Raw genomic sequence first — 27,542 nt, 5'->3', positions numbered from 1 at the left:
CAAACTGCAGGCCCCCAGGAGGAAGGGGTATCAGCACCCACCACAGCGTTGGCGTGGACAGGGAAGCACTGCTGAGGAGCCGGGAACGTTCCCGATGGCCAGGAGCCCGGACGCCCGCCCAGGGCCAGCGCTGCGCGGGCCTCTCAGAGAACAGCGTGGGCCTGCGGCCAGCTCCTGCTGCACGCTGTCTTCCTCTGTAGCGTGCCATCAGCCCCTTCTTGGCCTGTCCCGTTCTGTGGTGGGCTAGCCTCTGCTCCTGTGCCTGTGCTCTAGGACAAGGCCGTGGCGGAGCCGGTGAGCCGGCTGCTGGAGAGCACGCTGAGGAGCAGCCACCTGCCCAGCAAGGTCGGGGCCCTGCACGGTGCTCTCTACGTGCTGGAGTGCGACCTCCTGGATGAGACGGCGAAGCAGCTCGTCCCAGTCATCAGCGACTACCTCCTGTCCAACCTCAAAGGGGTGGCCCAGTGAGTATGATGGCGCTGTGGGGGTCTTGTGGAATAGGGCAGAGCGGTGTCACACATCAGGTGTGCACCCTTCCGTGGGGATGGGGCTGAGGTCCCTGAGACGTGAGAACACCACACAGCTGCAGCTTGGTCCTTTACCTCATGGTTTCAGCTGCGTGAACATTCATAGCCAGCAGCACGTGCTGGTCATGTGCGCCACTGCCTTCTACCTGATCGAGAACTACCCTTTGGATGTAGGCCCAGAGTTCTCTGCATCAGTAATACAGGTGAGCGGCCTTGGGCTTCCTCTGGAGCAGGAGTGGGTATGCGCGTACTGTTCCCTGCGCGTGGTAAGGTCAGGTCGTTTTGATTTGGGGAATAGGCACGAGCAGCAGAGGCTTGACCCAGAAGTCTTCCTTCTTGTTCAGATGTGTGGAGTGATGCTGTCTGGAAGTGAGGAATCCACCCCGTCCATCATCTACCACTGTGTTCTGCGGGGCCTAGAGCGTCTCCTGCTCTCCGAACAGCTCTGCCGGCTGGACGCGGAGTCGCTGGTCAAGCTGAGTGTGGACCGAGTGAACGTGCACAGCCCACACCGGGCCATGGCCGCCCTGGGCCTGATGCTCACCTGCATGTACACAGGTGAGCTGCGGGGCCCCAGAAGCTCTGGCGCAGGTCCACCTGTGTCCCGCAGGTCAGTGCCACTGAGTTCTAGGCCGTACGGGTCTCCTGTCTCAGTGAGAGAGAAGCATTCTCATTCTTGGGATGCAGACCACAGGGCCTCACCGGTACCGGAGGGAGATCCTAGAGTCTGGAGCATGTGGTTACTGGCTCAAGGTCACATCGCCATACAGGCTTCAGATCCAGGCCTGGGGAGCAGGTCTGTAGACTGACCGCTGCACCCCGTGTATCTGGGCTGGGCCCTGGGCTGCTAAGAGCTCCCTTCACCTGGTTTCACATCGTCTCTCAGGGTTTGTCGAACTCCTGTGTTAGTTCAAGGCACGGTCTTCAAAGCAAGTAACAGTACAGAACAATTCGTTTCAGGGAAGGAGAAAATCAGTCCGGGCAGAAGCTCAGACCCTAGCCCTGCCGCCCCAGACAGCGAGTCAGTGATTGTGGCTATGGAGCGTGTGTCTGTGCTTTTTGACAGGTAAGCAATGAAGCCCACCTTTGCCCTGAACTGCCCTGGGATGCTTGCCAGGAGCAGCTGCCTTCCCACGCACCTGCTCTCCTCCCAGCCTGGCCCCTGTGGTCCGCCAGCTTCCCACTTGCGTCCGGACCATGCACACATCTCATTGAGGGCTCTGCGGGAGCGGGCAGTCCTTGGACCCCAGCACCCGGGAGTTTGGGGTTGACCAGCTCTAAGGCCAGTCCGAGTGCTTGCCCATCTCTTGTGAAGGGGGGGGGGCAGCACCCCTCAGTTGGAGGCATCAGGAGGGGCTTGTTCATGAGATGAGTCCGGCGCGTGGAGTTCTGAGCAGTCCCAAAGATGTCCATCACACGCTGCTGCCTTTGGGGAGAGAAGAGCCTTGCGGTCAAAGCAGGCTTGGCCGCGTACCCCTGGGGCCACGGGGGCACGGCCTTTGAGCAGCGTCAGCAACATCATTAGGATTAGTGTTGAGTAGACTATGGTAAAGGGTTAGACAATAAACAAAAGTGCCTCTGAGCGCTTGTAATTAACCCCTGCCTCTCCCCACTGTGTGCACTTGTGTCCAGAGTTGGCTCGGCTTGCCAGTTCTGGAAGATGGGTTGGGCACCTTACCAGGCTCTTTCCCCAGGACAGGGCCCCAGGTTCTGATCCAGGCCTCCCAGCCCAGGTGACATGATGCATCTGTGGCCTTGGGAGGCCTGTTGTATGCCGCTCAGCCTGTCCTGTCCCTGTAGCTCGGTCAGCAGGAAGCATCTGGCTTTCACAAGAGCACGCTGAGCAAGGCCGTCCCTGTGTCCACTTGGGCCAGATGAGGTGTTGTGGAAAGCCGAGCGTTGTGGTCCGTTCTGTGTTGAATTTTAAAATGAGTGTTTATAGCCATTCTTCCATTCCACACAGATCTGTCAAACCCGGCCACCGCCGGGTGGCAGGCAGGGGAGCCCACACTTGGTCCCCGCCTTCATGGACCTTGTGCCCAGTGCTAACCAGCTACACCCGTGCTTTAGCGAGTGCCATCAGGCGTGCAGCCTGCTCTCGCTCCGGGCATCAGGCGGGGGCACCGCATCGATAAGCTCTAGCGGCAGCCTCGCACGTGTTCGGCCGTAGCTGGCATCTGTCGGCAGGGGGTCTGAGCACACCTGCGAGGAGGCGTGGGTCCAGTCTCTGGGCTCTTCGGTATGCACACACGGGAGCGTGGCAGCCCGCGGGGCGCGGACCGGACTCTCGGGGTGGAACGGCATCAGCGGGAGCGTGTGCAGGCCCTGGTCAGGGAAGAAGGAAGGTCCTCGCTGACTGCAGTGCTATGGTGTCAGAAGAGGGTGCTGAGAAGCTCAGAGCATTTGGCCGTGGCCGGAAATGAATGTAACGTGGACAGTGTTCTTAGGAGTTTCGTTTTTTTTTTTTTTTTAAATCTCTGACAGCACCATCTCAAAGCCTTTCTGCTTATTACTTGACGTGACTTAGAAACCCCTCTCTGAGTCATCGGCCCTCACATGGGGTGGGGGCCCCGGGTCTGTGCATTCATCTGCAGGTCCCTGGTGAGGCCATCGAGGGAGGGGTGTCGTCTGTTTGCTCTGCAGGTCACGTTCTAGGACCCAGGGCATCTCCCAACTGGCTTCAGACACAAGGCCTCTCAAGGTGGGGCCAGACTCTGACCTGTGTCCCCTCCTTTTAGGGTCAGGAAAGGGTTCCCCTGTGAAGCCAGAGTGGTGGCACGGATCCTTCCTCAGTTTTTAGACGACTTCTTCCCACCCCAGGACGTCATGAACAAAGTCATTGGTGAATTTCTGTCCAACCAGCAGCCGTACCCGCAGTTCATGGCCACTGTTGTGTACAAGGTGAGGGCACAGGTCACGGGGCCGGGGAGGCTCCTGAGGTAGACCGACCCAGACTCTCCAGAGGGAATGACTTGTACCATCTGGATGTGCTCCCCCAGTGGCCTTGCCAGTGGGCCCCGTTCCTCACCTTTGAGAACCAGCCGCACCCCTTTACCCAGTGTGTCTCGGGAGAGTTGTGGCCCCCGACTTTGAGTCTCTCGTCTTTCTCAGGTTTTCCAGACTCTGCACAGCACCGGGCAGTCGTCCATGGTCCGGGACTGGGTCATGCTGTCCCTCTCCAACTTCACGCAGAGGACCCCCGTGGCCATGGCCGTGTGGAGCCTCTCTTGCTTCTTCGTCAGCGCTTCCACCAGCCCGTGGGTCTCAGCCGTGTATCCTTCCTGGGTCCAGGCCAGCGTGCAGTAGCTCCTGCTTACCGGTCCTGTGCACTCTTCTCTCAGCGTCTGGGTTCATGTTTTCTGTTCAAGTTTTTGAAGCCTAACCTTTGCAAGGAACCCAGCTGTCAAATGGCATTTACCTTAAGCCTTGAGAGAGTGCAGCATTGGTAAGGGAACAGAGGGGAATGTTTACCACAGTGACCAGGACCGCCGGGAGAGGCGGGGCAGGAGGGGTGCTCCAGGCAGCAGCAGGTCCCTGTGGACCTCCTCCCGCCCACCCGCCGGCTCCGTGCAGCTGGGTATGTGGCCAATGCTGCTTTTCATCATTCCTGGTCCATTGTGCCTTGTGTCATCCTCTCGGGTGAAAGGCTTAAGAGCCAGTTCCCACCCCAGAAATGCTGGCTGCCAAAAGGGGCTGTTCTCCTTTGGCAGCCTTCCCCCAAGACAGACCAGAACCTCTGAGCAGACGGCTGTCCTGGTGCTGGCGGCAGGCCGCGCTCATTGCCTGGGAGGGCCCGGGCTGGGTGGCCATGGCTCTGCCCGCACTCTGCGGGAGCAGGGCCAGTGGGAGCATCAGCGGCCAGCACTATGCAGGGAGCCAGGCCAGGTAAGTGCTGTGGAGTGGAGCCCCTCGTTGTGGGCCTCCCCCAGCTGCTTGCCCGCTTGCCCTGCCTCACCAGGCAGAGCCGGGCTTCCAGCCAGAGGAGCAGCGTCCGTTAGCTGTGCCCGGCTTGGCTGGCGGGAGCCGAGGTGGGAGGCAGCGGCTGCTGCTGCTGCACAGTCCAGGCGCCCTGGCCCCTGCTCCGGGCGGCTCTCAGGGCCCCCCAACCCCAGGCCTGTCTGTAGACCTGTGTTGGGGAGGGACAGCCTGGTGAGGACGGAGAGGCACGTGTGGGAGACCACTCTTCCCTCACTTGAGCCTTGCTCCCTTAACTCCTCCGCCAGCCTTCCCCACGTCATCAGCAGGATGGGCAAGCTGGAGCAAGTGGACGTTAACCTCTTCTGCCTGGTGGCCACGGACTTTTACAGACACCAGATAGAGGAGGAGCTGGACCGCCGGGCCTTCCAGTCCGTGTTCGAGGTGGTCGCGGCACCAGGAAACCCATATCATCGATTGCTGACTTGTTTGCGGAACGTCCACAAGGTTGCCACGTGCTGAGCGCCCATGCGGGGCAGCAGCACAAGAGCCGGGGGGCTTGCCTGCGCCGGCGTGGCTCCGCACACAGGCCTCCCCTTGAGTCGCGTCATGGCCGGGCAGGCGGTGTCCGGCTCTGCCACGTGGCAGAGGAGCTCTGTGGCAGCGAGGCTGCATACAGGGAACATATGCAGTAACGTGGGGTTGAGCCTGAGTCCTTGCGGAGAGCGGGAGCAGCTGTGTCACTAACCCTCTGTGCTGCGGCTAGCGCGAGGTGCCAGCTAACCGGCTCTTCCCGTCCTCTCAGCGCCCAGCCTGCTCTCGGTCACCAGGCTACTGCTGCTCTCGTGTCCAGGACGAAGTCCTTGGTCTTGCAGGTTGGCCGTGGACCCCTCCGCTGTCCCACAGGCAGAAGGCGGCGCCGGCAGGCTTTCGGGAGCACTCCCCGGGGCTCTGGCCTGGGGGTCAGGGCCACACCCAGCCCCAGAGAGGAATGCTGTGGTGTGTGCGGGTCCGGGGGGTGGGGGGGGGCTGGGAACACAACACCCAGCGCCATACTTCCCTTTCTCTGTTTCCTTCTCAGGATTTAAAGTTTAATTATATCAGTAAAGAGATTAATTTTAAGGTATCTTTCTATGCCCGTGTAAAGTATGTGCATTGCCAAGTCTGTGCCGCATGCGACAGCACCCGCGGAAGCTTCCCTGAGCCCGTCCCCTCTGGGCAGCTGCCTGCTCTCTGTCCCGGGGCTCCTCCCACTGGACACTTGTCTTCCTTATTAACATGCCGGTGACGTTCTGTGGCGCACTCCACCCTTTCTCACGCATTCCCATCTAATAAGAATTTAGGGATGTTTACTGCTCAGGTGTCTGCGTCAGGAATGCACACAGCCACTCTGAGGATTGGAAAGTGCCCTCTCCCCTGTCCCCCGCACAGGCGGCGCCTCTCTGGCCCGCCCGCAGCACCCTCCTCCTCCAGCAGGGACCGCTCTAAAGCTTCCACTCCCCAGTGAGGGACAGCTGTGCTGGCACCTCACTGACAAGGCCAGCCCGCCAGGTTGCGGCAGTCTGTCGTGTCCAGTGACGCCAGCCCGCATGTCCTACAGTCCTGACCTAAACAGAGTCTGGGCTGCAGTCTGCCAAGGGGCCGACTGGCCGCTGTTGGGGTCCGCTTCCCATGCCGTCCTTCGTGTGTGTGTTAGGGCCCAGGCATGTAATGGAGTTATTTTTCTGCACCCCCCTTGGTCAAGAGCAAAGCTTAGTGTCTTGGCAACTGTTAGAGAAGGACCCAGCACCTCCTCGGCCTCCTTTCGGGAGGGTGCAGATCTGTGCCCACTGGACCCATGAAGGAGCTTGGTTGGAAGGGGCAGGAAGGAGACAGGACTGGGTCATGCCTGGCTGGCCTGTGGCCCCTCAGAGCCGTGCTTCTCCCCCAGACCCAGGCCACTGGACCAGCTTTCTGTTTCCAGCCCCAAAGTAGCCAAATTGTCCAGTGCACATGAGCCCTGGATGCTCGGGTTGACCTCTGCTGGGCAGAGCTTGTGGTATGCCTACAAGTGGGACCGTGTTTGCTGTGTGACGAGGCCGGCAGCACTGCCTTCTTGGCCCCCAGAGCCGGGCGGTCACACGGTGACCACCACGCAGTTAGTTTGGTCGTGAGTTCAAGTGCAGGCGGCGTTTTGGGTATTTCACGTGGTAACTAGAGGTAACTTTGAGGCCCTTTTCTGGAGTCTGTGAAGGGGGAGTTTGGTATATGGTTAGTTACCCTGATGTCTGGCCAGTACGGGCCTGGCATGCCACCGCAACACAGCCAGCTGCAGGGCTCACACCAGACTGCCTGGAGACCCCCGAGTGGGCCCCCTGCCCCAGAACAGCCGTTTCCTTCCTGCCCTTGCCTGCCACAGCGGGTTGGGACCTACTGGGCGCAGGGTTTTCCCACCAGCCCCCGCAGAGGCCCCACTGAGCCAGGGCGTGAGTGGTAGAAATGGGTCCCATGTCTGAGCAGGACTGGAAGGGAACCTTAAGAGAAAGTAAGTCACCATTGTCCCCCCACCCCGTCTGGGCCCCCATTTCTCTTCCTGCCGTTTACCATAAAAAGCCAGCTAGGATGTTTATGAGTGGGGGAAAGTGCTCCCCCCGCCACCCCATAACCTCCGTGGCTCTGAGATGGAAGTAACACTGTGAATGTGAGGCTTGGAACTGGTCCCCTCAGGATCCATGTCACTGGGCTCACCTGCACGTGTCCTCGGTCTTCTCTTGTTTGCCATCGACCCGAAATAGTCTGTTCTTAACAAGGGGGCCTGGAGCCCAGCTCTGGCCATAGGCGCCGACCAAAGGACTGGCCTCTGTGCTCAGAGAGGGATGGGAGTTGGTGAGCGAAGTCCTCGGCCGGGGAGAGTGGATGTGTGTGCTCTGTGCAGAGCTGTAGCTGTATGTGTCTCTCAGTATGCAAATACGCAAGGCTGCCGGGAATGGCTGTATCAATTCTTTGCAGAAGTTGGCTTTTCTGAGCCCTGCCACGTGGAATTGGCTGAATGGCCAAGATGTCTAGGAACTGTGTCATTGCTCATTAAAATCCTGAGAAAAGGGTCCACACACCTGCCAGCTCTGCACAAGGAATTAAGACTTTATCAAGTTCTAGAAGTCTCTGGCAAGCAGCATATCATCAATTCAAATGTTGAAAATGCTAATTTGGCAGGTTTGTTTGCGGAGGCGGGTTTTGTTTTCCTGCCGCACTTTGAGCGCAGACTTGAATGAAACCAGGGTGATGCATGTAGGCAGGCCTTCCCCAGAAATGTGCCTCCCTTCCCCGCTGCCCCCCTGCGGGCTGCAGGCGACTCCCGGCTGCCAGTGCCCCCTCCTCCTGCCCTATTTTTGCCAGCAAATGGATCCTTTCTGGAGGATGAATGAGGCAGACGCCTCCAGACACCCTGAATGTAGCATCAGAAGGCCCTGCCTCTTAAAGGACCCCCCCCCCGCACCCAGGCCCCCCCTCCATTGCGGGTGTTACTTGCAAGTCCCCAGGGCCACAGGGCGGCTTCTCCGGGGAGCTACAGCGGGCCCTTGTTGTGGGTTCCTTTGGAACGGACTCTGACCAGCAATAACTGCTTCTGGCCGTTGTGCAGACAAAGCTTCCTTCTGCTCTGGGGGCTGCAGTGGGTGGGGCTCTCTGGCATCTGGGGGGAGTGGAATTCATTTCCTCTTGATACTGTGAGCGTCCTTCCCAGCATATGTCCTCACTTTGTGTTGTGTCCTTCCCTCGAAGCCATGGCTCCCGGCCTAGTGACCGTGGGATGGTTCTGTGTCGGGGGCAGGGGGGCAGCAGCAGGGGACCGGCCTTGCTGGAGAGCTCAGGAGGGCTGTGCTGGTGCTGCTGGCCTGGAAGGTTCAGGGCTCACTTTCCCCCGTGCACCCGTCACTTTTAATGCAGTTGAAGGAAACCCCCTCCCCCCACCCCAAGTGCTTCTGGGAGCACCTGGCCCTGGACAGTCACTGCCGTTTCCCGGTGCAAACTGGGTGGTGACCACCGGCGCTGGAGGATTGTGGCTGTCGTGGACCTGCGCAGGTGGTTGGGCTCTGAGCTGAGAGGGGCCGCCTGTCCGCACTCGTTGCCACGCGCTGTGGCACAGTGTCCGCAGGGTGTGCACTCCGGCCACGCCGCCACCGCCATCCCCCCACGCAGGGAGCCAGCAAGGCTGTGAGGGGCACGTCCCGGAGCCCTGGCCCGGACCTGACTGTCCACTTCCAAGAGGAGGGGTTAGGACTGACATGCGATGTGTATTTAAATTTTTTAAACTGCTGCAAACATTGTGTATCTGAATTAAAGGGAAATGACACCACATGCTGCTGTGCGAGGCATGCTTGCTCACGGAGAACCCCCGCGGGGACGCCGGCCCACACCCGGCGTGAGGAAGCAGGCCAGGCGTGGGCTGGCTGGGTGCGTCCCGGGAGCGCCCCGCGGACACGAGCTGCTCAAGCCACATTGCGATCTGGTCGTGCCAGGGCCACATGGTTTGGGCATTGAATCTCCGACTCCATGTGTGTCCGGGGCCCTGAGGGGTGGTGAGGGCTGGCACAGGGCTGGAGGGCTCCTGTGGGCTGGGACCTGGCCACGGAGCTCCCCTCAGGGCCCCGCCGGCACCTGGGCTCTTGGGCTCCTGGCCTGCCCATTCGAGCTTCGAAGTCTGAAGTCCTTGCGGCTCCCCAGAGTCTTGCCTACTCCGCTGAATGGGTGCCGTGCTTCTTAGCTCTGGGCGGCCCCTCCTCAGGAGCCATGGCAGTGGGTGTTGCAGTAATCTCGGGGTGCAGGTGTCCTACCACCCAGCCTGCACAGACCACGCCCCCAGGCGGCGGGCTGCCCTGGCAGGAGGCTGTGTCTGTGTTCCCTCCAGTCCTGTGGGTTCCCGTCAGCAGGGCAGCCGCAGAGCCCACACCACGGTGGGTGGCAGACAGGCAAACACGGGCAGCCTAGTCCCTGCCCCCGGGGTAGCAGAGTACCAGCACACGGACTTCTCCTGGATTCTGTGGAGGCCCCGTGCCCCTGCTCTCAGGAGCCACGGCACCGCCTTGCCCTGCACGGGGACCATGGTGGAGCATTCGGCTGCTGGGGCTGGGTTCTCACTTCGGTTGCTCTAAACATTCGATGGGGGTGACTTCAGCTCCCCAAATGTGTCTGCTCTGTGGTACAATTCCGAGGCCTCCGATGGTACCTCTAAGCTTCCAAGGCTCTATCCCCCTTCCCGGTGCAAGTGTGGACAGCCAGACCCTGCCTGGTGCACCTGAGTGTACCTGGCCTGCCTGTTCTTTCTAAAAGGAAGGGTCCCAGAGCCCCTGGTGTGAGTGGGTTTTGCTGTTGCACACACACCCCGCTTGCACTCGCCGCTATGGCAGAGATGCTCTCCGTAGAGGGTGAGACCCCGCTGTTCTTCAGAAGAAGCGTCTGAGGCCCTGCCGGGTGTGTTGGAGGCGGCTGACCTCGCCTTCCGGGCAGCCTGGTGGTGCTCAGCGCCGCCGGAGGAAGCATTCTGCCAGGGCCTGGGCACGGACGTGGGCCTGCTTCGTGGCGTCACCAAGGCTCCTTCCGGAAAGCCATGAGCACGTCCTGCAGCTTCCACTGATTTGGGGACCTTAACAGCCTGGCCCCTGCATCTGCTTGGAGGGCACGTCCCCACCAGCCTCCCAAGCAGGAGGCTGGGAGGCCGCTCCAATGGCCTTCTCCCTGCCGGCCATGTCCTCTAGGGAGCCTGGGGTTCACAGGCCTGAGGGGCACTTGGGGTGTGGGTGGGCCCAGGGGAGCCACTGGTGCAGGGTTGGGGTCTGCCCGCTGAGGCAGAGGGCTGACAGGTAAGGGTCTGGGCTCCCCAGGGTTGTAGGGAAAAGGGCAGTGGTGCCAGCCTGGTCAGCTGGGCTTGCAGCCCGCCCCCACACACCCACCCCCGACTCAGCGCTGGGCCGCAGCTCGGAGCTTGCTTCCACTGTGAGCCAGGCCATCCTGGGGCGATCGTTGCCCCCTTCCATCAGACAGCCCCCACCCTCTGGCCCCGCCCTCCCAGGGCTCAACCCTACCGCACTCCCGCACCCCCCCCCACATTACACGTGCTTCCCTGCCTTTGCCCAGGACAGAGTGTTTCCACTGCTAAACTCGCCTGCCCACTGTGATAGGCTCAGCTCACTGGTGTCTGGTCCTGGCTGGTCCCTGAGGTTCCTCGTGGGCACACCCGCTTCCCACCCTGGGCCCCCGCGTCGGCCCGCGTCGGCCGGCCTGGCTGGGTACGTGGGCACACCGAAGTATCTCAGACCCAGCATCAGTTCATGGGGAGACTGAGGCCTACAGGGCGTGGCCGCACAGGTGCCCCTGGCCTCCTGCTGAGGCTTGACCACCCCTTCTCCCTGCAGGTACTGCCGCATACCCAGCCCCCGGCTCTCTACCTCCCCGTCCCTCAGAGACTGAGGGTCCCAGCAGGCCATGCAGCTGTGCCAAGGTATGGAGCCCCTCCCCAGCAGGGACAGACAGGGCCCTCCCACCCAGCCGGGCTTGCCCTTGGAGGCCCCACGTGAGGGCCCTGGTCCCGGAAGCTCCCCGAGGACTCCCCACTCGGGGTTTCTAGTGCCCACTGAAACCTGAAAAGACATGTGGAGCCCAGCCTTTTACCCTGACTCCTCTGGGCGCGCTGGATGGAGGGGAAGCAGAAAGTGCAGAGCCTGCTCTGGGGCCTCCTGTCTGCCAGAGCCCTGAGCACAGAGTGACACCCACAGGCCAGCGGCCCCCCCTGGAGGCAGTGGGACCAGGTAGCAACTGTCCTGACGCGTCTTCCCCGTCCCTGGCCAAGCCAGCGTGCTTGTGTCTGCCCTCTCCAGCAGCTCCACGGCCGTGCTCCTGCGGCCTCTCCCTTGGGCTCCCACCCCTGTCCCGGGAGGTGCCGGGAGGCAGCCCTGCTCAGCCCTTCTCAGCCCTTGGAGCTGTGCTGGGGAAAGCTCTCAGGTGGGGCTGAGAGCCTTTGCCTGAGGACTGGGGCTTCCTGGAGGGTACAGCAGTCCTGAGCCTTCCTGGGGTTTGCTGCCTGGCCAGGTGGCAGTGTGCCTGTGTCCCCAGGTGTCCCCTGAGGCCTAGAGAGGAAGGAGCTCCTACAGGGAGCTGACGGCAGGGCCAGGCCTTGAACCAAGAACCCACTGAAGGCGGAGCAGAGGCCCCTCTGAGCACACACATGTGCCCCTACTGCCCTCGCCCACCGCACTTCCTGCTCTGACCCCAGCCCCCCGCCCCATCCCGGGCACCTCCTGCCCTTCCACCTGATGGATAGTTCCCCATTCCAGCCTCAGCTCTTGGACGTGTGGTCAGGGCTGAGGAGGACCTCTGTTAACCATGGTGATTTTCAGCCTGAACTTCAGGAGTCTCTCCCTCAGGTTTAGGCCACTTCCAGAACCCCACAAATACCAGCCAGGCTCACTGACGGCCTGTGGACCCCAGGGTCTGGCTGGGCGCCTGTGCCTAGGGGGCGGGGCTGGGGCATGTCCAGAAGGTGCGATGGGCTCCTGCAGATAAACCACTGGAGTTCTATCTCATAAGTCTGAATGTTGTTGCCTTTAGGTGGTGCTTTCTCTCTATAGCGCCCATGGGTTCTGGGGCCCTGGTCTCCTGCCCTGGCTGACCCTCCTGCTGACGTCAGCTGGCCAGCCCCAGGGGCCACCTCGGCCCATCCCCAGCCTGGCTCTCGAGCCCACCTTTCTACCACCCCCCGCCCTCCCCCAGGGACGGTCATGTTGTCTCACTGCCGGCTCCCCTTTGTGTTCCGGCAAGCGGGCCTTGCTGCAGCCGTGAGCCTGGTTCTTTCTGAAGGCTCCCTCTGCCTTCCTGGTGAGCCAGGCTCATCCCCTGTGTCGCGGTGCCAAACTCACTTTTGTCCTGCGGTGTGCCCTCCCAGCTCCACCGCTGCTACCAGTCTGTGGCCCTGGTCCTCGAGACATGGGGATGAGCCTCCGTCAAGACCTGGTGGAGATCCGCTGAGGAAGGGTGAGGGTCACATGGCCAAGGCCCCTGCCATGGCCAGCAGCCACCTTGTCAGCACTGGGGGGCCTCCCAGGAGATCCCAGGAAATGGAGGGGAGGTTGTCCAGACACACAGCAGTTTGCATTGGCTATGTCCTGTGTGCCCTGCCCTGGCCCAGAAGGGGTGACAGGTGTCTTTTACCGGAAGCCCACCAGCCTGTGCTCCTTCAGGAGGGCAACACAACACAGGGTCAGACTCAGCTCCAAGCCAGCCCCTTGCCCACAGACTGACCTCACCTCTCCACCCACTGGGCTTTTCACGTGTAAAATGGGAGTAACCACGAGGATCAAAATGGACGATACTGTCAATAGCTCTTAAAACAGTGCCCAGTGTTCAGAGAATACTCAACTTTTTATTTTCTCACTTTGCAAGTGTTCGGAACCTGGGGTCCCACAACTAGAGTAGAAGATAAAATGGCCTGGCTCAAGGTAGGTCCAGTCCGCATGAGGGAGGAAAAGACGGAGGACCAAAATGCAGTAGGAAGACCTCAGGGAGGAGGTGATTCCAGAATAGGGCTTTGAAGAATGAGTAGGGGCTTGCCAGTAAGTCCAAAGGCAAAGTCTAGGTGATCTATTGGGAAGGGAGGGACGCTACTTAAGATCGGTCTCTTCATTTGTTCATTTCATTACTCAGCAAGCCTTTAGCAAACCCTTTTCTGTGAGGTACTGGGGATGCGAGAAGCATGCCACCCACTGGGTGGAAGCAGGTCGAGTACAGATGGCACGGAGCCGGGTTGGTTAGGGCTGTGCGGGGGCTGCCCAGGGTGGGAGGGACAGAGACACTGCCCGCCCGCTGCCTGCCGCTCTCTGGCCTCAAGAACTGCCCTGGCTTCTCCACTCACCCCACATCATCCAGGCCGGCAAGCAGTCCCACCTTCAAGGAGGGAGACAGGCCATCCTGCCCAGCCTGGTACCGGTGCATTTCCCATCACAGTGTGACACGCTGGCCAGGGGCAGGCCGTGTGTGGAGCATGTCAGGGGTAGGCGAGGGTTGGCATGCGTGCATGTGTGTTGCCGCGGGTCCCCGGGGCGTCTCCTTCTGCATCTGTCTCTGCTCTGCGTCCGCCTCTGCACCCTCACCCCTCGCTGCCCACCCTCCTCTCCGTCTCCGCATCTCCCTCTTTGTTTGCCCTGGTCCCTCATTTTGTCCCTCCCTGACTCCCCATCTTGGGCTCTGCCTTGGTCCCTGGGCTGCGTGAGTGGGGCGGGGCTGAGGTGGGGCCATGGCCTGGACCCCAGCCCTCGGGAGTCTTGCGAGCCCAGCGCGCCAGGCTCCTGACGGGCTGGGGTGGGAGGCGGGGCGGGTGCCTGGGCCGCAGGTTTTGGGTCTGGCCCACTCGCTGCAATATTGATGGCCCGTCAGGGCAGCCCTGATTCCTGTGCTTTCAGTTAAAAGGTTTCTGTTGTTGTAGCTTATGCAGTTGCTCTGTTGCTATGGAAACGTGACATCAAAATGACGTTTCCCGTTTAAAAGCTTTTAACTAAATTCCTGCCTGTCAGATGTAGGCCCCATTTTGAGCGCGGAGCTGCCTTCCAGGAGTGGGGCTCCCGCCCCGGTGCGCAGGCCGCAGGCCCGCCTGAGTGCGCTCTTTTAACCCCGCAGGTGCCTCCAGCATGGCAGCGGCCGAGGTGCCCGGCTACCTCGTGTCCCCCCAGACGGAGAAGCACCGGCGCGCCCGCAACTGGACGGACGCGGAGATGCGCGGCCTCATGCTCGTCTGGGAGGAGTTCTTCGACGAGCTGAAGCAGACCAAACGCAACGCCAAGGTGTACGAGAAGATGGCCAGCAGGCTGCTGGAGATGACGGGAGAGCGCCGGCTGGGCGAGGAGATCAAGATCAAAATCACCAACATGACCTTCCAGTACAGGTGGGCTCCGCGTGCCGCGTGTCCCCGCACACCCGCACCCCGCGCCCCAGCTCAGCGGCTGGCTGTCTGCGCCCAGGCTGCTGGGGCTGCCGCGGGCCCCCGCGGAGCTGAGTCAGGAAGGCCTTGTGTGGGCAGAGCCCAGCCACGAGGTGGGGCCGGCACAAACTGTGCCTCCTGCCCTCAGGACGGTGGGGAAGCGGAGGCCCAGTGAGCAGGCCTGGCCCGCCATGGCTGCCACCTTCAGGCGGCTCCCACTCGGCGTCCACACACCCTCCTGCCAGCCGGAGCATGGCCGGTTGCCCAGGTGTGCCTCGGCTACGCAGGGAAACTGAGACCAGGGGTGAGAAGGAGGCTCGGCTCCCAGGCCTGCAAGTCCCACCTGGTGCTGACACTCCGTTGTTTCCAGCAGCCACCGAGCCCAGCTGTGAGCGCAGACCCGTAGGCCATGGTCAGGGAGCGGGGTGTGTAGTCAGGCTTACGTTGGAGTGCCCAGGAGGCCCCCACTCATGGGAGGGGAGTTGTTTGTAGAAAGAAGCAGTGGGGACCCAGGCCTGGCCCCATATCTGCCTCCATCCTACCCCACTGTTGCCACCCTGCCCTGGCAGCCTGACAGGAGCTGCTCGGTCAGGGCCACAGACAGGGTTCCCAGGCAGGGGAGCTCTGGCACCCGGTGGGGTGGGGAGCCCGCTATGACCCCACAGGCCCAGCACCTCAAGGTGTGTGGGAGCCAGGCCTGTCTGCAGACGGTCACTGTGTGCAGAAGGTCCTGGGTGCAGCCAAGGTCACAGGTGTGGACTGGGTCATGGGCATGGCAAGGGTCACGGGCAGGGCAAAGGTCACTGGTAGGGCTAGGGTCGTGGTCCAGCTAGGGTCTTGCTCAGGGGAAGGTCGACCTGGAGCTGGGGGCCATGGGGGGAAGAGCAGCAGTGAGAGTGGGGGGGGGCATAGGGCATACTGGCAGGGGTGGGCATGTCAATGTCCCTGAGAGGGGCGCTGTCCCTGCAGCACGTGCAGGTGCCCAGCCACGTCCTGCTGTTCCTAGTGGCTGCTGTGAGCAGGGGGCAGAGGTGCAGTCAGGGCTGGGTGTAGAGAGGGCCTGCAGGCTTGCCCTGGGCACCTTGACAGGACCCTCCCTACCAACAGGAGGCAGGGCCCTACCCCTGCCCCTCCCGGCCTGCAACTCCCAGCCCGTCTGGGGCCTGGGGATGAGCAGAGGCTCCAGGGTCCCTGACACCCAGTCGGCTGTTTTCAGTTGTTAACTTTTCCTGACTCTTGGAAGAGTAGTTCCAGGGCTGGACCTGCCCGAAGGCCCATCTCCACCTGCAGCCCCTGCTCCCAGGCAGGCCCAGGGGCCAGAGACGAGGCAGCCACTAAGGGCCTGAAAGCCTCAGTCATAACATAAACAGTGTTCAATTCCAGCCACCAGCTCATGATGTGAAGGCTGAGTTGTCCGTAGATGTGTGTGGGTCCCTGGTCCCACGCCCCTCTGTGCCTGGTGAGGGGGCTGCCCATCTGACTCAGTAATTCACGGGCTCTGATTGGTGTCTGGCTGGGTTATTCATTATTTACCCTGAGAGCCTTCTTGAGAGTCCCAGGGGAGGCGTTCTGTTCCATTCCTGGAGGTGGGGAATGTGGGCCAAGGAGGCCATAGGAGAGGAGGGTGCTGCAGAGCAGGGGCTGGGCCCTCTGGCAGGGCTCCACTTCAGATGCTGCAGTTTGCTGCTGGGGCTAAGGGCTGCACACATATATAACACTTCAGTTTCCCCTTCCCTGAGGGGGAAACTGAGGCCTAGAGCAGAGGAGGGACTTGCCCAAGGCCACACAGCCTTTAACAGGCGGATGCTTTCATTGCTTGACTAGTTCTTTATCTGTTTCCTCCCACCCACACCCAGAAAGCCTCTCCCAGCAAAGTCTTTTCTTATTTTTTCACTATAGCTCTTTACATATTAAGGTTGTCAGGCTAAGGAAGGCTGAGGGGGTAGCCGGGTTCCATGGAGCATGGTCTCTTGGAATACCCTTCAGGGGCCTCCTATGCCGGAGGCAGGCCTTCCCTCATTTCTCCAAGGAGTAGCCTGGCTTGAGTAGTCAGAATGAGCACGGGACAGGGGGCGGGGGCGCCTCCGGAGTGGCTGGAGGGGAGCCTAGGCAGAGGCTGGGTGTGGGCCCCAGGCACAGTCCTCCACTTCCTGCACCTGGAATCTGTGCAGGCCTCCAGGGTGATGGATGGTCCCAGGCTCGGGAGACAGAGCAGCCATGCCTTTCCCTCTGTGGCCTGTCCCTGGCTTTCTACTGAGGACATTCTGCTTGGTGGATGCTCTTCCTAAGGCTGCCCCCTCCGTGCCTGGCCTCGGCTTGCTGCCCTGAGCCACAGACCCCCTTGCCATCCAGGCGGTCCCGTTTACTGAAGGCACCTCGTTCAGATGGTCAGCTTAGTATTTCCAGTGACCAGTGTGACCAGGGACCCACACTGGCAGGAAGCCCACATCAGGAGGGAGGAGCCATCCGGCCATAGGGGTCTCTGTAGCTTGTGGGCCTCCCTACTTGGGGGGAGTGTGGCGCAGGAATATGGGGGCCACAGACTAAGGCTGAGTCTGATGGAGCAGACAGCAGCCCCCCCGGTTGTGGCCTCCTTCCTGGCCTGGCCAGGGCTGCCCAGCTCTCCTGTAGCCTTGTCTCCTATCACTGAGCTCCCAGAATTTGGCCAAGGCCCAGGGACCTGCAAGGCCTGTCTGCAGGGAAGGGCAGGACACAGGGCTGGGCCGGGTTCTGACCCAAGGTGGGCAGAGCTATGCTGTGCACACCCTTGGCCCCGGAGTCTAAGTAGGGATGGGAATGTCAGGTCCAGCCCTGCTGCCTCCTGATACCTTCAACCAAGAATGTTATCCAATCGGTTTGCTGTTTGCCAGGAACTGGGTATTGTCTTATTAAATTCTCCCTAGAGCTTGTGAGGAGTTTCCTTTGCTCATCCCTATTTTACTGATGTGAAAATGGAAGCTCAGAGAGGTTAATGAACCTGTCCAAGGTCACACAGCAAAGTGGTGGAGATGAGACACAGCTCAGATCTGTTGGATGCTGAAGCCTGCACTCTTAACTCCTGTCGTTCTCGTCTCTAAGACATTCTCTTTAGAAAAGCAGATTTCCTGTATTATGGTATCTTCTGTTTGCATTATATGATGCTTAGAGTAATATTTCATTCCTGTGTTTTTCTGATATATTTTATTATTGCTGGTTTTCTTACTTAAAAGCAATATTTGTTCCTTGTAGGGAGTTTAGAGACTACAGACCAGCAAGGACAGAAACAGTACAGCACAGCCCAGGGCCCCAGCACTCACGGACGACCTTATTCACATTGGGGGCGTGTGCTTCTAGTGCCCACCGCGGGGCAGGTCCCCAGCCTGACTTCTTTCCATGCCTCCTGTCACCTTGGCCCTGGAGCCTGGCCAGTGTTTCTGGGGAGGCTGTCCGGCCAAGAGTGGTTCCCTGGGGCCCCCGCGCACCCCTCAGCCGAGGGCCAGACAGGAAGGGCCGGGAGCAGCTCCATTTCTCACCCTTGGCTCTTGTGTCTCTCGTTTCAGGAAATTAAAATGCATGACAGATAGCGAGTCCGTCCCGCCCGACTGGCCCTATTACCTAGCCATTGATAGGATTCTGGCCAAGGTCCCCGAGTCCTGTGATGGCAAACTGCCGGACGGCCAGCAGCCGGGGCCCTCCACGTCCCAGACCGAGGCGTCCCTGTCGCCGTCTGCTAAGTCCACCCCTCTGTACTTACCGTATAACCAGTGCTCCTACGAAGGCCGCTTCCAGGATGATCGCTCCGAGAGCTCCTCCAGCTTACTGTCCCTTAAGTTCAGGTAGTGTGTGTCTTCCTTCCCTGCCTCCACCTCCAGCAGGGGCCAGGAGCCCGGCGGCCAGAGAAGGGGCTGGGAGCGGCGAGGGGCGGCGGCTCTCGGCTCCCTGGCTGGCTGCAAAGGCCTAGGTGGTACGCGAGGGCCTCCAGGGACAGGGAGGCCTCAGGCGGGGAGGCCTCAGACCAGGCTAGCCTCAAACAGGGAGGCCTCAGACGGGGAGGCCTCAGATGGGGAGGCGTCAGACGGGGAGGCCTTAGATAGGCTGGCCTCAGACAGGGAGGCCTCAGACAGGGAGGCCTCAGACAGGCTGGCCTCAAACAGGGAGGCCTCAGACGGGGAGGCCTCAGACAGGGAGGCCTTAGACAGGCTGGCCTCAGACGGGGAGGCCTTAGACAGGGAGGCCTCAGACAGGGAGGCCTCATGCAGGGAGGCCTAGGATGGGGAGGCCTTAGACAGGCTGGCCTCAGACAGGGAGGCCTCAGACAGGGAGGCCTCATGCAGGGAGGCCTCAGACAGGCTGGCCTCAAACAGGGAGGCCTTAGACGGGGAGGCAGGAGGTATTGAAGTGCACGCCGTCATGTCCATAGTCTGGGTTCATCTCCCGGCTCCATCACTTTCTAGCTGTGTGGAAAGCCCTTGACCTCTCTAGGCCTCAGTCTCTTTCTGTAAAATGGGGATAAATCAGCACTTTGTCTGAGGATGGCTGGGAGTGTCACAAGAGAGAAGAGTGGGGCCTGGCACATGGAGGAAGACAAAGTGTCCCACCCCCACCCACCCCCAGTTTCTGGCCCCTGGGCTCCCCATCACCCCCAAGCAGACCCTGCCCTGGGGTCCTCCTCCTCCCTGCCCTGGCTAGGCTGGCTGGAAGTGTGCTCCTCGGTGGGTGGCAGTGGGTGTGCCTGTCCCCTCTGCTGTCCTTCCCAGACATCCTGCCAGGCCAGCATGGGCTGCGTGAACCTGCCCTCAGGATGCCCATAGACAGGCACACAGGAGGCACAGCCCGTGGTGTGGAGGCCTGGGGAGCCAGAGGAGGGACATTGGGGGTTGGCTTTCAAAGGTGAATAGGAGTCGGCCGGTTGGGAAGAGAAGGCAGAGAGCAGGTTAGAGTGCTGCCCTGCCTCTCCCTCAGCTCTGGTCCTCAAGTCTGTCAGACGGGGGAGAGATGAGGAGGGTCTGGGGGAGTCTGAAATCAGGGGCTGCTGTTCAGTTTGTCCAGCGCCCCTTCCCTGGAGGGGATTTCTCAGCAAAGACCCCAGATAAGAATGCCTTTGTGACGGCCAGACGGAATCAGCTGGAAACCTGAGGTTTATGGCCAGGTGTTTCCGTGGCTTGACCCGGTTCCCAGACTCACTGCTGCCCTAGGCACAGCACCAGGGCTGAGACATGGGAGCCACTCTCCTGCCCCTGAGGTTGGCTGGGGGCCCAGACGAGGGGACTGGCAAGGCCTTGGCGGGACTGGTGCAGTGTGCCCAGTTAGACCAGGGATGCTCCCCGCCCCGCGGCAGGGGACACAGGGCGTGGCCGCGGCGCGGGCTGCCTTCGCCTCCCTGGACCCGCCAGAGGTTCCGGTCCCGGGCAAGAAGCCACAGCACCCCTCCCACCCAGCCCCCCTGGTCTCTGCCCCGGTGTGGCCGCTGCCCCTGAGCCCCCACCCACCCCGCTCAGTGGGTTCGGGGGCGCTCTTGTGGCAAGGTGTCCCCCCGCCACGGCCCTGTGAGCCAGGTCAGCGGCTTGCCTCGAGACCCGCAGGGCGGCGTTGCCTGCGGCCCCCGCGCCCCTCGTGGCCCCCTCGCCATCACGGCTGCCCGGGGCCTCCCGTTCCCACTCGTCCACCGAGGTGGTTGGGAGAGGCAGGCGGGCGGAGCCCCGGCTCCGCGGCCCGCCGTCCACACGCCGGCACTGTCCTTCCAGGTCGGACGAGCGGCCCGGGAAGAGGCGCAAGGGGCAGAGCTGCCACCTGCAGAAGAAGAAGCTGCGGCTGCTGGAGGCCATGCTGGAGGAGCAGCGCCGGCTGGGCCGCGCCGTGGAGGAGACGTGCCGGGAGGTGCGCCGCGTGCTGGACCAGCAGAACCTGCTGCAGGTGCAAAGCCTCCAGCTGCAGGAGCGCATGATGAGCCTGCTGGAGAAGATGGTCGCCAAGTCCAGCGTGTAGGCGGTGGGCGGCCCCGGGCTGCTCCCGGACCGGCCCTCCCAGCACGGAGGCCCCTCCTCGGACGCGGGCCGGGGCCGCCGGCTCCTCTGGGGCGATTCCCCGGTTGGAACCCCTAGAATCTGTTCTCCAATGTCGTCACCATCAATGATACTTGAAATGGCTTTTGATAGTAAATGTGTGATTTTTCATGACTCCCTGGAAGCAGAGTTCACTTTCTCAGCTCAGAGGGAATGCACCGGGTTGGTCTGTTCCGCAAACAGGAGCGAACGGAAACAGGCTAGTGGCAACTTTGTGCCCGTAACAGAAACTCTCCGGAAGGGGAGATGGCTGTCTGGTCCCACAGCAGCGTCTGCAGTGTCTTTCCGAGGTAGCCTCTGACACCGGGCGAACCCCTGAGAGTCCACGGCCCTCTCCTTGGAGCCCCAGGTCTTCGATTGCCTCCCTGCAAGAACGCTAACAAAGCAAGGACGGCGGCCCGCGTGCGTCGTCCTGTTCGGTCTTCTAGGCCCGGGGACGTGGCGCTGAGGAGACGGAGATCTGGCCTCACGCACTCATGCTCCAGTCGGGGAGGCAGACAAGCACTGAGGGAAATGACGTGATAGCAGGTTGTGGTCCGTGCTGCGCAAGGGGAGGCCGTGCGGGAGCAGCCGGCAGGAGCAGCCCCTCGGCTGGCCCACGGGGCACGGGAAGCTGTTGGTGCTGCGGCGGCTGTGGCGCTCTGGATCGGGACCCGCGGCGCAGGGATGAGCTCTGAGGTAAAGCTCACCTCCTGCCTTTCCCTGTCACCAGGAGGAAGACCTTTCCAGATACTTCTCTGCTGAATTCTTCCTAACTCTTGTTGGCCACTTGGGTTTTGGTCCCTGGCTGCAAGGGACGCGAAGGGTCCCCTGCCCGGGACCAGCATGTTGCTGCCCGTGCAGCAGGGTTCTGAGGCGACATGGCAGGTGACGTGGTTTGACTTACGATCTAGAAGACCTCCTTCTGGCTGCTCCCGAGCAGACCTGTGGCTGTGGCGGGTGGGGTGAAGGCAGACGTCCTGCTGGGAGGCTGTCACGGTCATCCCAGTGAGACCGACCAGCTCCTCTGACGCGCCAGCGGTCCTTGAAGTCAGCCGCCCGTGCTCGCCCAGGTGGGGCCGAGGCCAGCCCCGGGCCTGCTGCTGCAGTGGCCGAGAGGCTGGGTGGCCATGGAGCCCAGAGGGGCAGGACACCCCCGGCTCAGCCCCCTCGGGGACCTCCCCAGGCACATGCCGTGGACTCCAGCCACGCCGCTTTGGGATGGAGGGCAGTTCGCTGAATGCATAGCAGGCGGTTCTGCTGAAGTGTGAACTCGCCGATTTCTGCCGAGACAGGCAGTGTTCCCAGCAAGGCCAGTGTCAGCTGGCAGCACGACGCCCCTGAACCCGTGCTGGGGGGCACGCATGGAACAAGCCCCCTGCAGAGGAGACCTCGGGGGCGTCGTGTGCTGAAGCCCCGAGCTGGGGGCTGGTTTCAGGCACAGGAACCCAGCTGCCTCTGAGACAAGATGCCCCGGCGAGAACTCAGTTGTTTGACAGATGCTGGGCTGGGCCTGAGGCTGCTGCATGCAGCCCCGTCAGAGCGGCCGTGCCCGAGCGTCACTGAGGTGGCGACAGACTGCGGCTCTAAGTGACGCGGGAGCTCCTCGCCTTGACCGTCCTGGCGCTCCTGGAGCCGTGGCCGTGGCACCCCAGTGTTTCCATAATTGCAGTATATTATGTAGCATTTTTGCCTTTGTACTTAGAGGCCATTTGCACTATTATTTTCCCAGCTGTTTCTGAGTGTGGGGTCAGTGCTCGCTCTCTCCACGTCTCACCGAATCGGTGCTGCCACGCGCTCCATTGGGCTGGAGCGGAACTGGTGAGGTCAGGCGGAGGTCAGCCATGCGGCTGCCTGCGTCGTGCCCTTGGTGAACAGCGTGTCCGTAGCGAGTTTCTGATTTCTTCTGTAGTTACCGGTCCGTTAAGGGGGGAAGGTGGCTACATCAGTAAACGCTAAGCTGTTTGGTAAGATCCATCAAGACAACCTGTTAGTACCAAAAACTGAAATCGGGAACCAGACGAATGTGCTTGCTTTTACCTTTATTGTTTAACGGCATTTTTAGCTAATGCATTAAGACAAAGTAAGCCGAATAAAAGAAAGGAAAATTACCTTTATTTTCAGATGATATTTTTATATTCCCAGAAAGCAGATATACAACAGATCAAGAGCTCTTTAAACCACTGACCCAGTGGATTATGGGAATGGAATATTCCGTTCACAGTCACGATTGAGAACGGCAGGGAATCCATGAACGAGTTTAACCAGAAAGGCCCAGGATCGACATGAAGTAAACTATGTGGTTTTATTGTGAAATCTAAAACTGAGCATGTGGAGAAATCGCATACTCCTAAAAGCTCCAGAGTAAAGTGCCATCATTTTATTAATGTGATTCCAACAATATTCTCAATAACATTGTGGGTTTTTGTTTTGAAATGGATGAAAGTACTTTTTTTTTTTTTTAAGCGGGCCCCGCACCCAGCACAGAGTCCGACTCGGGGCTGGAACTCACGTCCCTGAGATCATGACCTGAGCTGAGATCAAGAGTCAGATGCTTAACTGACAGAGCCACCCAGGCGACCCTGAGGAAAGTATTTTTAAGTTCAAATGAAAAAGGAATGAGGCAAAGGGTCTGAGGCCAAAAGATGGAAGGAGACCCGCTGGGCCTCATGTGGCACCGGGAAGCATGCCATCACACACCCATGCAGCCGGTGTGCTGTCTGTCAGGGTCAGAGCGGAAAAAACGTCAGGAGACGGAAGCTCAGACCCTGCGAGGGGCAGTGGAACGTGTACAAGCTGGCCGGAGCAGTGGGGCCTCATCCCGCGGAGCTGACAACAACGCGCACGCTGATCAGCGCCCTGGGGCTCGGGCCTTGGCGCTCGCAGGGCCCCTCCACCCTTTAGGAGTGACTGGAGATGTCACAGCTTGCATTCCTGTGGGTCCTAACTGCTGATAGGAACCCAAGACTTGAAAATTACTCATTTCAAAATAACAAGAAACCCATTACTTGTTGACATGAACAACAGTTGCATGAAAAATACGTTCTCCCAAACAAAAGGTTTTCACGAGAAGAGGGGGATTGTGTTACATGCCCTCAGATCTCTGGCTGGAGGGAAGGCAGTGGGCTGCCACGACCAGCTGCCACGACCGGCTGCCACGACCGGCTGCAGCTGGATGGGCGATGTAAGCAGGAGATCCGGCGCCGCACGGATAGGTGTTTGGAAAAGAAAGGGATCTTTTACTGACATGGCGGGTGGCTGGGGACACCCCTACCGGGGCCCCCGGCCGCGCAGGCTGGCCGCAGTGTGGACTCAGCTGGCCAGCGCTCCCAGAGCCGTGTGCGTCGGCCGTCCGTCTGGCGCCTGGGGGCTCCTCGCGCGCTTCTGTAACACGGGGCGCTGGGCATGTGGGGCGCGCCGCTCCGAGTCCGGCCTGTCTTCTGTGCTGACAGCGCGCCCCACACCCGCAGAAACGCGCTCTCGCCGTTCTCCCGGCCCCCCCTCGGCAGCGGAGCCGTTCCGGGGGCAGCTTGTCAGCCTTGTGGCCTCGGAGGCAGCCCTTTCGTTCTGATCTCTGCTCGGAAGCTGGAATTTTGGCACTGGTCACATGACCACGCAAGCTGTTTCCCCGCGGGGACAGCTGTCCGCCAGGCGCCCGAGTCCCTTCAGGTGAAGAGCGTGTCCCCGTGAAGAATGTGTCCAGCTGTCCTTCGGCCGGCAGCACAGTGGTGGTGCCGGGGCTGCTCCCCAGACAGCGTCGCACTGAGGGGCGGGGCAGGAGTGCGTCGCGCAGAATATTAAAAAGATGTGTGCCCAAGGGCCCAGATTTAATAAAATCAGTACGTTTTACTGCCGCACTGGGGACACTCTTAAGGGAAACTGGTGTTTTTTTGTGGAGGGTGTGTGGTGGGAGGGACGTGGACCGCTGGCAGGGTGTTTGATGCCCGTCCTGATTCTCGCCGAGACCTCGCTGTTCGAGCCAGCACTGCAGATGCCAACACACTGAAGACAGCCAAGGGCATTTTTCTTCTGTAACAGTCGTTCAGGGCTCAGGGACCCTCGGAGGCCCACAGACCACGGTCCCTTTGGGGGAGGCCCAGGCATGTGTGCAAGGCAACGGGGACGAGAATATGCACGGTGGCCTTATTTGTAGCTGCGCCTCCTGGAAAGTTCCAGAGTGTCCTGCCGCCTGTGTGCGTCCTCCCCCCACCCCAACAGCCCCTGGGAGCGGCGTCCCCCAGGAAAGCCCAGAAGGAGGCCCTGCCTCCCTCCCTCTAACCGCTGTCCTGCTGACCACCTGCTCTGTGCCCGGAACAGGGGAGTTGATGGGGGGTGGGGAGACACCACAAACAAAGAAAATGGGTCCTTGGCTGGAGGGTTGGCACTTCGGAGGGAAACTGCACCAGAGGGGCTGCTGGAGCCCAGGGCTGTGCTTCGGGATGCACGAGACCCAGCAGAGCCCGTCTGGGGCGGGAATTGGGTGAGATGGGAGCCCGTGCTGTCCCGCCGGGGACATGGGGTCAGCAGGAACTTCCTGGACTCCGTCAGCAGTCCCCGCACTGACTGGCTCTGAGCTAGCTGCCATCGCCAGGACTCCCGGTCTGGACACTCACACCACATGCAGGCCCAGCCCCGGTCCACCTCGGGTGGGCCCAGTGGGACCCCACACCCACCCCCAGGTCGCCTACCTGCTTCCTGAAGGTGTAAGTGGACCAAAGAACAGGCCCAATCCCCCGAACGGTCCCGGAGCCACCTTACCCTCTGGGAGTGTGGGTTCCCGGCGCATCACCGTCTTTGAGAACAATGGGGGCTGCTTCAGCTCAGTCAAGAGGGGACACCATTCGCAGCCGCTGACCCACGTGAGGACTGTTTGCTGGAGCAGACCCACAGGCCCACAACCGGCATCTCCGCCCCCCAGGAGCAGTGGGCACCTACTGCCGTTTGGTTTTGCCTCGTAGGGCACTAGGTCAGCAGCACCGCTTTCCTCCAAGGTGCTATCAGTCCCCTGCTCCATGCCGCTGTCTTCAGGGGCCCCCACCGTCTCATGTTGACCCACAGTGGTGATCCCACCACCACTGGTCAGGGCAGGGGAAAAGGAGGGAGTGGGTGCAGGGGCCTCACGGTAAACCACGCATGCGCGTCAGAACAGGAGGGAGGAGAGAACCCCGGAAAATGCAGGGGTCATCTCCCCAGGGGGGCTGTGGGACTTCGGTGGCCCTCAGAGCACGGCCGCTCATTGGGGCGAGAGCACAAGATGTGCTGGCCTCTGTGGGCCTGGGCAGCCACACGCACCTCATTTTTCGTCCTGCGGATGTTCCGACCACGGCTGCAAGTGAGCCGGGGCGGGAGGCGGTGCTGGCCGACCCAGCAGGACAGACGGGGGATGCCCTGCGCTTTGGGAGCTGGCCACGCCATGGTTGGCAGGTTACCGTTCTCCTTGGAAAACAGCTCCTGGTGCCGGGGTTTCTGGCCCTTGTGCGACCCTGGGACTCCTTCTGGTCTCCCGTGAGGCCGTCCTGGTTACCCTGGTGTGCGTGTGTGACAGGGTCGGGGAGAGGAGCTGGCTGCCACGTGCGCGTGTCTCCGCACCCAGCCTCTTTGCCCCGCGCAGCTCCGAGCTGCCCTGTTTAGGTTACAGACGCCTTCCTGGACGCCATCCCTGCAGCGGCTCCCCTACCGATGGACAGATCCTTCCAGGCGCTCTCAGCAGTGGCACGGTGGGTGTCCCTGTGTGGGCTTGTCCACACTCGCAAGCATTCTTCAAACCAGACAAGACAGTTAGCTCTAGGGGACCTGAAAGTTGACCAGGAAAGTCCCCATGCTTGGGGTCCGGTGTCACAGCACTGTTGGCGGACAAGCCTGGCCCTCCACTCCCGAATGGTGTTGGAATCTTCCTTAGAGATAAGTTGCCCAGGGGCGCCTGGGTGGCTCAGTCATTAAGCGTCTGCCTTCGGTTCAGGGCCTGATCCCAGCATTCTGGGATCAGGCCCCACATCAGGCTTCTCTGCTGGGAGCCTGCTTCTTCCTCTCCCACTCCCCCTACTTGTGTTTCCTCCCTCGCTGGCTGTCTCTCTCTCTCTGTCAAATAAATAAATAAAATCTTTAAAAAAAAAAAAAAAAAGGTAAGTTGCCCAGGGACGTGCAGCTCGCTCAGTCAGCAGACCGCATGACTCTTGATCTCGGGGTCATGAGTTCAAGCCCCACATTGGGTTGGAGAGATGACTAAAAAATAAATTTTAAAAATCAATAAATTGCCCCCAAATGCATGTGTCTCCATCTACAGTCTGCATTTTGTCCGATAGTGATGATTTGTATTCTTGTCAACACGTAACTGTCTTAACTGCGGTCGGACTTGAGATCTGACATCATGCGTCTTTCCACCTTGTTTTTTACAGATCGTTTGGGTGTTTTAAGTCCTTAGCATTTCCACATAATTTTTTAAATGTAGTAAAAGACACATAACATAAATCTACCACTTACCCGTTGCTAAGGGTCCAGTTCAGGGGCAGTAAGTCAGTTCGCCCTGCAGCGCACACCCCCGCCCCCCCCCCGACTGACCCTGTGTCCCCGCGGAGCAGCATCCCCGCCTTCTCCGCTCCGGGCCCTTGACACCCGGTGCCCTGCTTTCTGACCCCTCCAGGGCGTCCCGTGGGTGCCGTGTGTCTGCGTGGCGCCCTCCACGTTCATCCATGTGACGATGGGTACACCAGCCTGCATGCCCAGCAGACCACCAGGGTCCCTTTCTCTGCGTCCTCGCCGAAATGGGCTCTCTCTGGCCTTGTTGATGACAGCCATGCTGCCGGGGTGAGGTTCTGATTGGCATTTCCCTGACGTTAGTGATGCTGAGCATCTTTCCACGTTCGCCACGTCTTCCTTGGAAGAACGTCTGTGCAGATCCTCTGAATTTCTTTAATTAGATTTGTTTCCGATAATTGTAACTAGCAAGGACTTTGAGGCGGTAAATTCCTGTGTGCAGGATTGCAGGACCAAGAGGATAGGAATTGTCAAAATGCCCTCCCAAGATGCTATCCGAACTATGTCCAACCCTCAAAAACGATGAAAACATCCCAGCTCATGTTTGAACCAGCCAAAGCCTTAATACCAACCTGAATCTTTAAACAAAAATACAAAACAGGA

The 27,542-nt window shown here is 60.5% G+C and overlaps 2 protein-coding genes across 4 annotated transcripts in view; both read left to right on the top strand.

Moving 5' to 3' along the window:
• The window catches only part of HTT (huntingtin), a 134,323-nt gene extending 126,798 nt beyond the window's left edge, over positions 1–7,525 (top strand). Inside the window, exons 61-67 of the mRNA XM_034672191.1 lie at positions 274–464; positions 616–730; positions 872–1,085; positions 1,488–1,593; positions 3,266–3,428; positions 3,639–3,799; positions 4,751–7,525. Of these exons, the coding sequence (XP_034528082.1) occupies positions 274–464; positions 616–730; positions 872–1,085; positions 1,488–1,593; positions 3,266–3,428; positions 3,639–3,799; positions 4,751–4,964 (1,164 nt within the window). The 3' untranslated portion in view covers positions 4,965–7,525. The remainder of the gene's footprint in view (positions 1–273; positions 465–615; positions 731–871; positions 1,086–1,487; positions 1,594–3,265; positions 3,429–3,638; positions 3,800–4,750) is intronic.
• A 1,012-nt stretch (positions 7,526–8,537) lies between these two features.
• Positions 8,538–24,262, top strand: MSANTD1 (Myb/SANT DNA binding domain containing 1). Of its 3 annotated transcripts, XM_034672192.1 has the most exons (5): positions 8,538–10,917; positions 12,358–12,446; positions 14,085–14,349; positions 17,925–18,200; positions 20,109–24,262. In XM_034672192.1, exons 1-5 carry the CDS (start codon positions 10,748–10,750, stop codon positions 20,347–20,349), a joined length of 1,041 nt encoding a protein of 346 aa, XP_034528083.1. In that variant the 5' UTR covers positions 8,538–10,747; the 3' UTR covers positions 20,350–24,262. The 3 variants fall into 3 exon arrangements, with proteins under 3 accessions (XP_034528083.1, XP_019652325.1, XP_011219749.1); XM_019796766.2 differs by lacking the exon at positions 12,358–12,446 and having other exon boundaries at positions 10,771–10,917; XM_011221447.3 differs by lacking the exon at positions 8,538–10,917 and having other exon boundaries at positions 12,312–13,461.
• The last annotated feature ends 3,280 nt before the right edge of the window (positions 24,263–27,542 follow it).

This window comes from Ailuropoda melanoleuca, chromosome 11 (assembly GCF_002007445.2).
Source record: "Ailuropoda melanoleuca isolate Jingjing chromosome 11, ASM200744v2, whole genome shotgun sequence".
Taxonomy (NCBI): domain Eukaryota; kingdom Metazoa; phylum Chordata; class Mammalia; order Carnivora; family Ursidae; genus Ailuropoda; species Ailuropoda melanoleuca.
The sequence above is the reverse complement of the archived record's forward strand: the minus strand, read 5'-3'. Positions and strand labels throughout refer to the sequence as shown.